Source organism: Pan paniscus, chromosome 4, assembly GCF_029289425.2.
Source record: "Pan paniscus chromosome 4, NHGRI_mPanPan1-v2.0_pri, whole genome shotgun sequence".
NCBI classification, from domain to species: domain Eukaryota; kingdom Metazoa; phylum Chordata; class Mammalia; order Primates; family Hominidae; genus Pan; species Pan paniscus.
Window position 1 is genome coordinate 57,000,460 of NC_073253.2, and position 15,737 is coordinate 57,016,196.

At 39.7% G+C, this 15,737-nt stretch overlaps 2 protein-coding genes across 4 annotated transcripts in view; one reads left to right on the top strand and one right to left on the bottom strand.

The window, feature by feature from the left end:
* MIER3 (MIER family member 3) overlaps window positions 1-4,036 on the top strand; it is a 32,659-nt gene extending 28,623 nt beyond the window's left edge. For both annotated transcript variants that reach the window (XM_034960080.2, XM_034960079.3), the window contains exon 13: window positions 53-4,036. In XM_034960080.2, the coding sequence (XP_034815971.1) occupies window positions 53-510 (458 nt within the window). In that variant the 3' untranslated portion in view covers window positions 511-4,036. The remainder of the gene's footprint in view (window positions 1-52) is intronic.
* On the bottom strand, window positions 3,109-14,541 carry SETD9 (SET domain containing 9). Of its 2 annotated transcripts, none has more exons than XM_003827387.6 (6): window positions 13,886-14,541; window positions 12,092-12,459; window positions 10,494-10,617; window positions 9,636-9,751; window positions 8,675-8,780; window positions 3,109-6,827 (listed from the first exon to the last, which is right to left on the bottom strand). In XM_003827387.6, the coding sequence occupies exons 1-6, from the start codon at window positions 13,981-13,983 to the stop codon at window positions 6,740-6,742; spliced, it is 900 nt and encodes a 299-aa protein (XP_003827435.1). In that variant the 5' UTR covers window positions 13,984-14,541; the 3' UTR covers window positions 3,109-6,739. The 2 variants fall into 2 exon arrangements, with proteins under 2 accessions (XP_003827435.1, XP_008950991.1); XM_008952743.4 differs by lacking the exon at window positions 13,886-14,541 and adding an exon at window positions 13,235-13,675.
* Between the last annotated feature and the right edge of the window lie 1,196 nt (window positions 14,542-15,737).

Here is a 15,737-nt window from a genome sequence, read left to right on the forward strand (position 1 = left end):
CTGTTTGATGTCATAGGACCACTTACTTAAACAATTTTCCATTCCTTTTTAGCTTTGACCAACAGTGTAGCAACCGTCTGCGACCCCACAGATGTGAATTGTTTGGATGATAGCTTTCCTCCACTGGGCAACACACCCCGTGGACAAGTTAATCATGTGCCTGTTGTAACAGAAGAGTTACTCACCCTGCCCAGCAATGGGGAAAGTGATTGTTTTAATTTATTTGAGACTGGATTTTATCACTCGGAGCTAAACCCTATGAACATGTGCAGTGAAGAGTCAGAGAGACCAGCAAAAAGATTGAAAATGGGCATTGCCGTCCCTGAATCCTTTATGAATGAAGTTTCTGTAAATAACCTGGGTGTGGACTTTGAAAATCACACACATCACATCACCAGTGCCAAAATGGCTGTTTCTGTGGCTGACTTTGGCAGTCTCTCTGCCAACGAGACCAATGGTTTCATCAGTGCCCATGCTCTGCATCAGCACGCGGCCCTACACTCTGAGTGACCTGAGTGAGGAGCCCGGAACTGCGTGTGCAGCACCAGTAAACTTGAGGGGAGCTATCAGGTTTGCATAGTCTTTCACTGGAAGTTTGAACCTTTCTCACTATGACATCAGTGATGTCAGTATGTATAGAACTATATCTTGATTTATCAAGAGTATTTTCATTTTTCAATCCATAAATGTGGAAATGAACTATGATCAGCAGAGTTGGAAACTAAGATTGAACTCTGTGGTGCAGCTTTAAGCTCTGCTTCTCTCTTCCTCATCTCCCAATACCTCTTCCCCACTCCCTTCTTTTTCTATTCTTTTGTGTTCCCCACTGCCCTCACTCCCAATTTTAAAACCTGTAGACAGAGGCCACCAGCTCAAAACCAGCACAGATGTTCTGAACTGAATGGTGTGGCCTCTTTTTGTGTAAATTCCTTTTGCCGTAATGGATGCAGTGGAATAACAATGTTTACAGGTACCGATCCCGATCCCTGCTCAATGTAGCATTTTTTTGGTTTTATTTTCTTAATAAAAGCAGGGGTAGGTTTCTTTAAACTGCACAAACATGCAAGGATTTTTTAAAAATGGAAACTTCTCTCATGTTATTCAACTAGAGCACTTCAGTTTACAAAACAGCAAGTCCATCTTTATGGAAGCCAGCACAAGGAACTGTGTGCAAATAATGAAGACGCTTGCTTGGATCCTGTTTCAAAATTCTAGACCAGGGCTACCTTACACAGAATTGGTCATGTTACTGCCAGGAGATTTCTGTGTAACTTCATTTATTGGCTACAAATTTGGCATTTGAAGATGTGGTACTCAGATGGGGTTTTGTCCACCATTGTCAAGATTGTAATCTTAAAAATCATACCAGTCATTGATAATTTAGTTTATCCTGAGGCAGTCGACTTGCAGAGGCACAGTCTACAAAGCCTAGGATATTGCCACTCAATGGTTTACATTTTGGGACATATTTTAAGTTGTTTGTAGCACTGCAGTTCAAAGTGTTAATATTTAGAGGGACTTCTAGATTTTATACCTAATGCAGTAGAACCTTGAAGTATATTTAAGCTTTTTTGTTAAGCTTGAACAGTTGGCAAGAATAATGTGAGTTCCTATCTGAAATAGAATGGTACATTACCACTTTTAAGTTTTAAAAATTGATAGATGTTCAGATGTATCTCAAACTCAGTTTTATTTTTATTCCAAATATTGTGAATGAGAAGCCATTGTCCTAAACTTTGGCCATTTTTGTGCTATAAACATGCATTTTTAAGTTATAAGGTGAATCAAACAATATGTAATACAGTATTAGGATGTAATCTTTGCTTTTGTAGTACTGTTAAAATAGAGAATTATGTTTTTTGCACCGTCTTAATTAAAATTCTTGATTTTTACTAGTTGCTTTGCAAAAAACAAATGTTTGGCTGCATTGCTAATATTTGTAAGTATAAGTTGCTTCAAGGTTGTGCTGATGAGTAGATAGGATGTAGTGATCTTAGTAGTGATTGAAAGGGAGGGTATTTATTATACAAACTGTGAACTGCAATGACATCCTTAGTTTTGGATGATGTGTATTCTTGTTTTTCTTTGCAGCATTTTAATGAAGATTGCTTTGAAGTGTTTACGCAGTAGCACATTAGTATAAAATTTAGTTTAGCACAGTGGACAAAAAGTAGTTAAATTAATAACTTAAAATCAGTCTCTAATTTATACATCTGAAGTATAGCATTCCTGTATGCACACAGTAAATAATGGGTAGCCTGGGCTCTGCGTTACTTTCTTGTATTTTTATCCAAGTTGTCAGCTTCTTATTGCTGTGTTGTTGTGCTAAACTTTGAACCTTATTTCTTTTATTAAAAATCAGTACACTTTCTATAATTTAGTAAGATACTGGCCATAATCTTCCATTGTTATAACCTTAATTTTCACTCTGGGTTTACAGTGGCTGGTCTGTATAAATAATTTACACAAAGATGACTGAATGCTAATACCAGTTGCACTTAAATGAACATGCCCATTCTCAGTAGCTGATGCAGTAATATATTCAGTTTATCTATGCATTGCTGGGGTCTTGATATAAGATGGAAACAGTGTTTCTTATCTAAAGTTTTGATTATCAGCAAGTTGAATGGACACTTTAGTTATTTAAATAAAGATTTTTGACCAAAATCCAGAAAATGGTATGAGAGAAAAATAAATTCCAGCTAGTTTAATAGATTTTTAAATGTCAATCTGATTTTAGCCTCTTAGAGAGTGCTAACTAGCTGGTAATGTTTACTTTTAATTCCTTGTTAAAATGAGGCAATAATTTGCAAGATTTTTGTATATAAGTGTAAATTCTTCATATCTTTTTAGATCTAATTCAATATTTTCTGACTACTTCTGCCATGTATAATACCATTTTTGTGCATGCTTGATGTGACATTCATAAATTGTACCACTATGACTTTATCCATGTAAAATAGCTATTTATTGAATTTTCTTTTAAAAGCTGGATTTACTGGGTTTTTTTTTTTTTCTCTCAGTTTAAACATCTTAACAGAGAATTTGTTACTGTTTATTAAAAGAATTGCATTTGGAAGCAAGAAAACAACCGGATTTGCAATCATGTGAAGAAACAATAATGCCTTTATTCAAGTGTTAAGCACAATTCTTATAACAAACTGTGATAAATTCTTTTTGTTTTTTTTTCCTTTGCCACATTATTTTCTTATGAACAAACCAAAAATTCATGGTGAGCAGTTGCAGTGTTGGCTGATATATCTTTTATGTACAGGGAATTTGAAAAGGACAGTGGATTCATTTAGAAGTGTAACTGGTGCTGTGATTATAGCAATACATTTGTTAGTTGTACTTCATCTTTTTCATGCTAGCTTTTTAAATGTTTAGTTTTCCTCTTGTCATGGTCAGCTGCTGAATTTACTTGAAGGATGTAGAATACTGTTTAAAAAATACTAAAATTTGTACAATTAGATCAAAGAATTGTGCAATCATTTCCTTTTTAATTTTTAAAATGTTGAGGCTCATAAATATTTGAGAACATCAGATCTAATAGAGCATAGTGATACTATTTAATTTAACCAAAGTCTATAGTGAATATTTCAACTTTGAATGTAAACTAACGAATAAACCTGACCACCAAGGAGATTGTTTGCCCAGAGTTTCAAAGCACATTGTCTACAAATGGAAATTGAAATAATTTATAAAATATTGACGTTACTATGTTTTTAAAAAAGTTCCTAATTTTTTCACTAAATGGAGGAAACTATTAGTTTTATTGTTAAATATGGTAGATATTAATATTCCTCTTAGATGACCAGTGATTCCAATTGTCCCAGTTTGAAATAAGTACCCTGTGAGTATGAGATAAATTAGTGACAATCAGAACAAGTTTCAGTATCAGATGTTCAAGAGGAAGTTGCTATTGCATTGATTTTAATATTTGTACATAAACACTGATTTTTTTGAGCATTATTTTGTATTTGTTGTACTTTAATACCTGGTGTACAGTTCCAGAAATAAAAATCTGGGAATCTTTTTTTCTTGGTTTGTGTGAATATTTGCCAAAAATACAGATATTTTATGTAATGAATCTTAAGCTACAGCAAATAGATAGATATTATACCACTGTTAAATTGGTTTTAGACGCAGTAAATAAGATATATGATAGATAGTGAAGTTGGTAGATTAAATATTTTCCTTAAATCCTCTATAATTTCCATCTATAGTAAAAGTCCCCCTGTAATCCCAACACTTTGAGAGGCCGAGGCGGGCAGATCATGAGGTCAGGAGTTGTTCAAGACCAGCCTGACCAACATAGTGAAACCCCGTCTCTACTAAAAATACAAAAATCAGCCGAGCGAGGTGGCGCATGCCTGTAACCCCAGCTACTCAGGAGGCTGAGGCAGGAAAATTGCTTGAACCCTGGGGGTGGTGGTTGCAGTGAGCTGAGATCCTGCCATTGCACTCCAGCCTGGACAACAGACTGAGACTCCATCTCAAAAAAAAAAAAAAAAAGTCCCAAAGTAAGGATTATACTTTTAGTTTAATTCAGGAAACATTTATTATGTTTCAAACGCTGTTCTAGGTAACTGTCTTTTATGAAGACAGACGACAGATCTGAAATTTGGTCAAATATTATTTGACAGACTACATTTATGGTCAACTAGTCTTCTTTATCCATACGATTCATAGTTTGATTGACCCTAGTCATATCTATCTTTCCTAAACATCTTTTTAAGCTAAAGCTCCTATCTTGCCATTATTTCACAAGTTTGTCCCCATATTTCATTTCCTCTGACCAGAGCTTTATGTAGTTCCATTTTTAAGACGCAGTGATCAGCTTGCCCATAATATCCCAAGTTTGTACAAGGCCAAGAAGGGGATAAAAGGAAAGCAAAAATCTTGACTCCTCTGCTTTGGTTACTTGACTAAAACCACATCCCTTCCTTGTCAGACACGAAAGGACCTTAGCACATAGGGCTCTGTGGTGGACACATGCACAGAAGTGCCTTCAGAGCAGGGACAAGCACACATATTCCGAATACAGCAAGAATGCAACAATGTGCCATGTGAGAGCTCAGAGTATTTTCAGGCTTTAGGAGACGGAAAAGCCTGTGGAAGCAGGATAATCTCTAGTACATCTGTGTTACTAGAAGTCATTTTGGCCATAATTTCCATCTATGGTACGCTTTTTGAGCTTGCTGGTGGTAAGTGCTAAAGAGAATGAGGAATATGTCAGGGTTGGGAGCAGTGAGGGATTGTAAATTTCAGTGGGGTGATGAGGCAACGCTCCTCACTGAGGTGACAGGAAGGGAGAGAACAAGCTATGTGGCTGTCTGGGGGAAGATGTTTACAGGCAGAGAGAACTAAGTGCAAAAGTCCTTGGTTGGGAATGTGCCTGGCAGGTTTGGGGAGTGGCCAGGAGGCAGGTGTGGGTTGGGATGGAGTGAGCAAGGGGAGAAAGGAGAGGAGCTCTTGAGGTCATGAGCAGGTTATCCATGTGAAGGACTTCAGCATTTACTCCATGATAGGGAGAGGGTTTTGAGCGGAGGTATGTCAATACCTGACTTTCATTTAAAAGAATCACACTTGGTGATATGTTCTGTAAGGGGGACAGGAGTGGAAACAAGGAAGGCAATTGAGAGGCTACTGAAATTGCAATAAACTAGGTGAGTAAAGCTGGTGGTAAGGAAGTGAAGGTAATCAGAATCTGGTCATATAGGTTCCATGAATTTTTGAGGGATCCAGTAAAGAACACCCTCCTTCCTATCCAAGTTTGGAACAGAGAGCTGGAGTCAGGTCGATGGAGGTCAAAGTAACTATTGCTAATAAAACTGGGGAAGGTAGCTTCAGGGCTGCAGCCAGGTTGGCCTGCCAATATATTACACCTCTGGACTCACTCTGTCACTGGCTGGGCTGGCTACAGGCTATTCTCTGCACAAGGCAGAGAACTGCCAGGACACATTCTTTCTGCTGGCAGCCAGAGTCCACAGGGAAGGAACTAGAAGGGTATATAGGACATGGGTGCCTAGTTATTCTCCAAACATAATCAGGGAGTCACTCTCCCTCCAGTGGGTGGAGAGAGAGGCTAGGAACATTAACCAGTGGAAGCCCTCCACATGAAGACATGAGACACGGGGAATGTGTTCCTCCCACCAACACTATCTTGCACTTTTTTTCCACCTTTTCTTTGGTGTGAAAATGTTCAAAGAGTAAAGAAAATAGTAATAATGACCTCACATTTTCCCCTTACCCAGCTAGAGCAATCTTTACATTATACATAGACACACCAATTTACTCATGGCAACACAATAGGTATTTTTTACTCAATTCTGTAAAAATAAAGTTTTTACAGAAGTTTGTACACATCAGCAGTACTACAAGAACTGCTGATGCCTGGCTACAATTTTATAAACCACCACAGAGCTTACAAAATAAACAAAAGAAAAATTGAAATTATAAGTTCAAAGAGTAGGTTTTAATTTAATAAGCTATTGTGTATTTAGGTGAAAACCAATTAAACTTGGAATTGCATTACAAATTTGAAATTGTAATGAAGCAAGTAGCTTTTATCATGAAATTGGAACATAAATATAATATCAACAAAAACATAAGAAATTCCTATTCCAATTAAGTCTCAAAATATTTGTTTTACAGGTAGAACTCAGAGAAGTGATTAACAAAAAACACTTAGAATTAATAGCTGAGTAGAAAACCTAATAATTTCTGATTCACAGAGTTAGCTGACAATTGTGTAGTAGTTTGAAAAAAGCTCTTCTCCTTGATTGATGTCCCTAAGTGCGACAAGAACAACACATCGAAGTGGGCTGAAAACAAAAAGATATACAAAAGGTAGAGCATTAACAAATATAAGCTCATATTTTTAATATAACCAAGATGGCTTTTATAGAGGTAACTTTACTCAGGTTCCTTCCATTTTAGTTTATGCATTTGATTTCCATGAGGAAATAGTTCTTATTCCTGATGCAGGTATTCTAAAGAGTATATCTATATCATTTAAAAAATCACAAATCAATGTTTATACAACTGACTACTTCTTCTGAAAACATTGTTTCTAAGTTTAGGCCCCCAAAACTAGTATCACAAAAAGGATTTTAAAATGACATTATAGTTTTTCTTGCATTCATTTGTATCTTATATCCTGAAAAATGAAAACATTACTTAAAATTAGTTGGAGTTTTAAAAAAATGCTTTTTTCTGGACATCATAAAATATTGTTTGTTTTTTTGAGATGGAATCTCACTCTGTCACCCAGGCTGGCGTGCAGTGGTGTGACCTTGGCTCACTGCAACCTCTGCCTCCCGGGTTCAAGCGATTCTCCTGCCTCAGCCTCCTGAGTAGCTGGGATTACAGGTGCGTGCCACCACGCCTGACTAATTTTTGTATTTTTAGTAGAGATGAGGTTTCACCATGTTGGTCAGGCTGTTCTCAAACTCCTGACCTTGTGATCCGCCCGCCTCGGCCTCCCAAAGTGCTGGGATTACAGGCATGAGCCACCGCACCCAGCCTAGATATTGTTACATATATACATTCAAAGTTCTAATAACATCATGCCCCGGAGTATATGGCTAAGAAAAGCTAATAGTTAAACACACAAACATACACATGCAGAGAAGCAAAAGTTATCAAGTTTTTGGTTTTTGTTTTTTTCCTGTTTTGGGACAGGATCTGGCTCTGTCACCCAGGCTGCAGTGCAGTGGTGCCATCTCAGCTCAATGCAACATACACCTCCCAAGTCAAGGATCCTCCCACCTCAGCTTCCCAAGTAGCTGGGACTACAGGTACACACCACCACACCCAGCTAATTTTTGTATTTTTTGGAGAGAAGCGGTTTTGTCATGTTGTCTGGGCTGGTTTCGAATTCCTGTGCTCAAGCAATCCACCCACCTTGGCCTCCCAAAGTGCTGAGATTACAGGCTTGAGTTACCGTGTCTGGCCTCAAGTTTTAAGTATAAATAATAGTTCATGTTTTAAATGTCATTCATCTTAGAAGGACAATTTAATAGGTCCTATATAAAATAAAGTTTGCTAGCAACTCAACAAAATAATACAAAGATTGTATCTTCCTACAGCACTGTTAAGAAAGAACTCTTAGCTCTCCAGAATTACCTATATTTTAAAATTGTTATTTGAATATTCTCAGTAGACTTTCCACTGAATGAACAGGAAATAAATGCTACGTTAAAATATGTGTCTTCTGAATACAGTCCTTTTTTATTTAGTTTCATTATTAAGAACCTAATAGTGAAATTGGCAAAGGAATCATAGTGTAATTTGGCCTCTTTCTTCAATTGGATGCTTTCTTATAAGGTAGAGAACATGATATTATAAATGATTAAAGTAAAGATATATTTGAAGATTTTGTAGGTAGGAAAAACAATAGAATTATTTGAAAAAACTTTAAGGTGGATACTTATGAAGTATTGCCGTAGAATAAAAATGGGTAAAAATAAACAGAATGAGCTAGTTTAAAGGAAAATTTTAAATTTCAAATAAGCCTACATTAACACGTTAAGGTGTGAACATAAAAATCTGAGTTATAATTTTTCACTAAAAAAAAAATTTTACCCCAAATTCTATATAGCTTTTTCTTCTATATTTTTTTAAGTACAGCATAAGCAGAAGATATGAAATGCTCTTTTAGCAAACGAACCTTTGTTTGTCATAGCTGTAGGCAATGTTTGGAAGATACTGCTTCAGTTCTATAGGGAAAACTGCAGGCACATCAAATTCCTGATAACAGACATTAGCTGCTCTGTCTAGGAACAAGCACATCATTTTTAGAAAAAGAGCCATTATACAAGGTCACGGAAAACAGAATTGAATTATGACACTCAATGTCTGTTTTTCTAAATTATCAAAACATGCTCAAAATAATTACTACTATGTTCCAGGTACTGTTAGAGTTTATTTACATATATATATTTGCAGATATATATGGTAAATCATAAATATATAAAATAAAATATTCAAAAAGACATATATAAAACATGTTTTATTATTTACTTTTTGCATAAACAACATATATAATAACATATATGTTTAGATAATATCTACCAACATACATAATAAACATATATGTATGTTTTATTGTTTACTTTTTATATATCAGGAAATAGAGGCTCAGAAATGTTAAAGGTTAAATACTAATAAAAGAGTCAGGCTTGGACTTCGTTTCTCACTAACGCCAAAGCCCATGTTAAATGTAGTCAAACAATCAAACTTTTACCTATGGGAAAGTCAACTCCTAAAGAAGATATAGATAGGGACTCACAAACTTAGCAACAGAAAGCAGATACTAGTCTAGCCATTAATCTATAAGGCTATATTGAAGCACTGACATCATAATTTCTATTTTTAAAAGGGGAGTTATCAATTGCCTATATTCACTGCAAAATCAGAAGAAAAATAGTAAATTAAACAATTCTAAATAATGTATATCAAGATTTCCCCTAATTCTCTCTAATATCATCCCCCAAAAGTGAGAGTTGCTTAAGGACTTGACTAGCTTATTATATGTTATACTCAACTGCCCTTGGCACTCAGTCATATGACAAAGGAGTAGAATTAGCCATTGCTATATCTCATCTCACAGCCCCATGATGCCTTCTTACCATTGGAACAATTGTTGACATACTGTCCCACAGCCAGAGGGTTATGAATTTCTGACGTTAGCCATGTACTATCACTCATTTTTAAAGGGCCGAGTCGATCCCTCCCATTGCAAGATCTGAAACAGGTGAAAGCATTAGCTAATGGATCTGTAATCTGTATCTTAAAATAGAATCCTAAAATACAAAACCCTAGAATTACACCAGTGCATTTTTTCTTAAAAAAAAAAAAAAGACTTTAGTATAATCAGTAGGGCAACTGAGTTGTTACACAGCAGCTATCTAAACAGAATTTTATTCAAAGTATAAATACTGGCCAGGCGCAGTGGCTCACGCCTGTAATCCCAATACTTTGGGAGGCTGAGGCAGGCAGATCACTTGAGGTCTAGAGTTCGAGATCAGCCTGGCCAACATGGTGAAACCCCATCTCTACTAAAAATACAAAAATTATCTGGGCCTGGTGGCACACACCTGTAATCCCAGCTACTTGGGAGGCTGAGGCAGGAAAATCACTTGAACCCGGGAGGCAGAGGTTGCAGTGAGCAGAGATCACACTGTTGCACTCCAGCCTGGGCGACAGAGCAAGACTCTGTCTCAAAAAAAAAAAAGAAAGTAAAAAAAATAATAAAATGAAGCATAAATGCTGAGCTGGGTGTGGTGGCTCAAGCCTGTAATCCCAGCACTTTGGAAGGCCGAGATGGGAGGGTCGCTTGAGGCCAGGAGTTCAAAACCAGCCTGGACAACATAGCAAGACCCCATCTCTTTATATAAAAAATAAAGTACAAATGCTATTAGTCATAATCATTGTGGTAAGTGCGGTTCTGTCTCCTATAATTAAATTTGAACATGGGCATCACTTACCTGTACACAACTTTTGATATCCCTTTGTCATTCCCATCAATGAGTACCCCATCCAGGCATCTAAAAATAAACGGATTTCCAATGGACTGGAAAAAGATCGGCTCATACTTCTGATATACTGTACCTATTACACAACAAGACAAAGAAATATGATAACAACATGAAAAATCATAAACACTGCGATAAGAACCCTTCTTTGGAATATAATCACATTCTCTTTAGTTACTTTCTCCCTTTTAAAGCGTGAACGCCCAATAGCAGATGGAGCACAGAACCAACTCATCCACACAGCAAAACAGAATATGGCTCTCTTGGTTAATGATAATATGAACATCACATTTTAGGCTCAGTTTTACAAAGTCATATATATACATATACACATTTATATGTATATGTGTATATATATACACACACACATATATATTTAAGTAGAATGTGATTTAACATCTAAAGAGTTTGAAGAAATTTATTTTGCTAATAATTAAATAATGTAGACACATATGGGAATAGATGAGTCTGACATTAAGGCTGTTTCTCCTTTCACTGGCAAAAGACGAAATGAGAAAATATTTACCGAGTGCTTCCTATGTTCCAGGCATGTTAATCTATTTATTAAACTTCTTTTAGTATTAATTTATTTATTCTATTTAGTCTTTACAAAATTAGATTACTCGTACAGCAGGAAACTGAAACTCCCTTGTTTGGGGATGTAAAATTAGAAAACAGGAGAATGAATTTTTAAAAACCTGGGTCTATCTGACTCAAATATTCACACACATACTTTCCACTATACCAAATAATGTAATGTTAGTTTAACACATAACGTAGTCTATTTAGCATTCTAGTTAATGATCTTGTGCCAAGAAATTGCCTTACTTTCCAAGTGTAGAAAGGGCAGGAAGGTCTTTATTCGGTGACTTATGGGTTTAAATGCTGTCTTTTATGTTTTGATCCGTACGCTTTTTTTTTTTCTTTTTTTTGAGATGGAGCCTAGCACTGTCGCCCAGGCTGGAGCGCAATGGCACAATCTCGGCTCACTGCAACCTCCGCCTCCCGGGTTCACGCCATTCTCCTGCCTCAACCTCCTGAATAGCTGGGATTACAGGTGCACACCACCACACCTGGCTAATTTCTTGTATTTTCAGTAGAGACAGGGTTTCACTATGTTGGCCAGACTGGTCTCAAACCCCTCGCGATCTGCCCGCCTCGGCCTCCCAAAGTGCTGGGATTACCGGCGTGAGCCTATCCATACCATTTTTATCCTTAGCTATCAATTAAACCAAACTGACATGTTTCTCTAGTGCTTTTTAAGTAATTTGTCAAAGTGGGTCATACTATGTTCTAAATTTAAACGTTGACAGGAAAGCTTTCCTTGAAAGAAAAAGTGCATTTATCCCAACAAATACTCCAGGATACTTTCTAACACAAAACAATTTACAAACAGTTAATTTCCGAATTAGAATTGCAAAAATCTATGGAAACTCGAGTTTCCAATTTAATCCCTTACTCTAAGGATTGCAAGGCTGGGTATGTTACTGAACTTATGTTTATCAATACGTAAGAAGCTTGGCAAAGTATAATATTAATCGTGCTGTTACCAGGATACATAGATACGACTGCGCCTTTTGGTACCAATCCTTTAGTAACGAAGACACCTTTTCCAGCAGAAATCAATGAGCTAGTTGCTTGGGCAACACTGAAACCCAAAGTCTTGTAAAGAATTTCTTCTGGTTTAAAGGTACTTTGCTGTTGATGTCTGTTTTCAAGCAGTTTCACCCCTTGATGTTCAACTGCCAGTAGGTCTTGATATTTTGATTTAACAGATTCTGGAAGCATAGTCAAGATTTCTGATTGTTTATTGAAATCATTTAAGAATAGAGCCTGGAAAACTTTCAGTAATGTTCCTAGGACATCTTCATCTGAGATAACTTTGTCTTTGGATTCCTCTGGAACATATCGGAGGGTCCTGAAAATGGGAAAAGTTTCTATTCACTACCCTTCAACTGATAAAAGCCAAACTTACCTGCATACCTTCTGGGTTCCTGGCCTTAAGGAACTATAAGCTTATTCTCATGTGTGTGGAGGGCTGGAAACTAAGTTCAGAAAAGAATTGTTTGAGGGAGTTCTAGTTAGCTAACTCCCAACACTTCCCACCCAAGTAGTCAGTACTTATGAAAGGCCCATTCTATACCACATGCTGTGGGGTCCTTACATTATTCCATTTTTGCAGACAAGGAAAGCAAAATTGTTAGGGAACTTGCTCAAGGTCCCAAAGCCAGTAAGTGGGAGAGCCAGAGGCAGAAACGAAGTTCAGCTCTTTCCCGTACTACACCCAACGGCCAAGCTGAATGTCATCACAATGAGAATGAATGACCTCACATTCAATGGCTTTTTAAAAATGGCCTTGTAGTTTCAAAGACAAATTCAACATCATATACTTTGTGACACTCCCTCCAGGACGACTAACGTCTTCAATGACTGCATCTCTTATTTCCATAATCATTATCTTTTTGTACTAACTGCATTATTTTTACTTGAACAAAAAGGTTGTAATTCCCGCCTCACGGTTCCGTAGTCATGATACAACTGATCTCCTGTTTCCCTAGCATGCAACCTTCGGGAAACCGCTTTGTTTCCCTATTTGTCGGACACTGACTTCAGGGAGGCCCGGTCGGCCTCTTTGGTGAGCACGGTGTTGAGCTGATCACTGGTGCGCCCTTAATAACGCCGGCGGGACTCACCCCAATCCGAAACCCACCATCCCGACGTGCTTTTGAGTGGCGTTCTGCCCGTTCTTAACGCGCGAGCTACTGCACGCTATTCTCACAGCCGGGATGGGCTTCTTTAACCACGTGAAGTACTTGTATGAACTATGAAAATAAACCCTGGCTTGGCTTTTCTGAGGAAGTTCAAGCACCTAATTAAGCCCTGGTGGAGAAAAAGCCACGCACTCTCACGCGGTAAGGGCAGTCTTTTAAAAAAGTTTCCATTTTTGCCCAGATACAAGCTCCCCAGTCAGTGCCGAACGCAACAGGGAAGAACAGGCGACACATCCGGCTGGCGAGCTCGGCCTCGCGGGCCCGGCAGCGCAGCGGACACTGGGAAAGAGGCCATAGGCCCCGCCCACCTGAAGCCACCGCCCACTTCAGGCTTCCAGCGGGCCTCGGACTCCACCAACCTCGGCCCCGCCCGCCTCTGGCCCGCGTTCCTTAAACCCCTCCGAGGCCTCAGTCCCCGCCCACCCGGCCCGCCCACCTCAGTCCCTGCCCACCCGGGCCCGCCCATCTCAGGCCGGCAGTCCGCCTCAGGCTCTCCGCTTCGCGTCCCGCCGCCGTGGTGGCGTCTGGGAACTGAAGGCAGGTGCCCCTCGTTCTGCCGTCCCGCCCTCTCACCTCGGGTTGTGGCTTAGGTTCAGTGCGATCCAGGGAACGAAGCGGTACTTGTAACGGCGCCATCGCTGCCACAGGCCCCGCAGCAGACGGCTAGGCATGGCTGCCCGGCGGGGCCGTGACCAGGACGGCGCGGGGAAGTCGGATCGAGGCCTCGGGCCCGCCCCGGCCCGGGAGGAGAGGGGGCCGCGCTCGGCCGCCTTCCCCTGGCTCCGCCCTCAGTGTTCCTGGCACCGCCTGACTTCTGTTGCTCTGGGACTTCGTCCTGCCCCTTTCCTGACCTCTCCTCTCTGAATGAGAGGCGCGTAGAGCTGGAAGGAGGTCGCCTTGACCCCTTTTTCTTTCTCCAGTCGCTCGGGTGCTTCCGTGGGCGCACACACGCGCTAGCCCTGGTTGCGGGCGAAGGGTCACCGGGCCTCAGGGGCGAACCCGCCCCCGAGACCGCGTCCCAGGAGCGGACCGCCTAGTTTCTCTGTCACGGCTCTCTGGCCTGCCCCTTTGTCCCGGCCGCGCTCTGTGTTCCATCCTCCGTCCACTTGAGCTCTGCCTCTTCCTCGACGTTCTCTCCCCTTCTCTCCGTGGCCCCAGAGCAGCCCGACTTCGGGAACCCGAGTTTCAGTCCTCCCCAGACAGCAGCCCTTCTTCTGCGTGAACCCGTGTTCCCAAAGTTACCAGTTTGGGCGTTTTGCGAATATTTACACGTAAAAAAACGAAGTGTCATGATTCCCTGTTTTCACTCGTTTTTCTCTTCATTGACCCAACCATTCAAAGGCAAAACTACGTGGACAAATGTTTCTGAAAAACAGCTTTGTTGAGGAATGGTTGGGATACAATAAACTGCACATATTTAAAGTGAACAATTTGATAGGTTTTCGACACCACAGCCAAGATAGTAATCCAGCCCCTCCCCCAGTCCCCAAGCAACCACTGAGGTGCTTTTGTCCTTTTAATATGGTCTTGGCTTCAATTTGGAAACGTTTTGTCTAGAAGTTCTGCATCTGTGTTCGTGAGAGATATTGTTTCGTAGTTTTCTTGTAGTGTCTTAATCTGGCTTTGGTATTTAGGCTAATGTTGACTTCATAGGATGAGGTGGGAAGTAGTCCCCCATAGGTGAAATTTAAAAGGAACTTTACGACCGCTCCTCCCCAACACCCAGATGCATGCACACGCACACACATATTTAGAACAGGTTTGGACAAAGTTCAGTTTTAAGGGGGGCAAACTACAGGAATCCCTTAACCATATTCAAATCACCAAGTGTTTATTGACAGATAAATACGTTGGTATCATTTCCTCTATTCTTTGCCTGAGAGTGAGGTTGGATCCTAAACTATTGAAATTGAACGGCTCAGATCTAATAAAAACTCAGCCAAGGCCGGGCGCAGTGGCTCACGCCTATAATCCCAGCACTTTGGGAGGCCGAGGCGGGTGGATCACCTGAGGTCAGGAGTTCGGGACCAATCTGGCCAACATGGCGAAACCCCGTCTTTACTAAAAAAGAACAAATACAAAAATTAGCCGAGCGTTGGTGGCACGTGCCTGTAGTCCCAGCTACTCAGGAGGCTGAGGCAGAAGAATCGCTTGAACCTGGGAGACGGAGGTTGCAGTGAGCCGAGATCCGCCACTGCACTCCAGCCTGGGTGACAGAGTGAGATCCCGTCTCAAAAAAAAAAAAAAAAAAAAAATTCAGCCAATCGCCAGTAGCTGCGGGACTAATTTGTTCTATTCTGAAAGAAATAAAGAGAAAGAGTATCTACCAATGTCTCTATTTCGTTCATATCATATAGAATGTTAGCAAACTCTAGAGGCTTTCTCTCAGACTCTGTGTTTGTTTGATAATTTGGCATAATCTAGA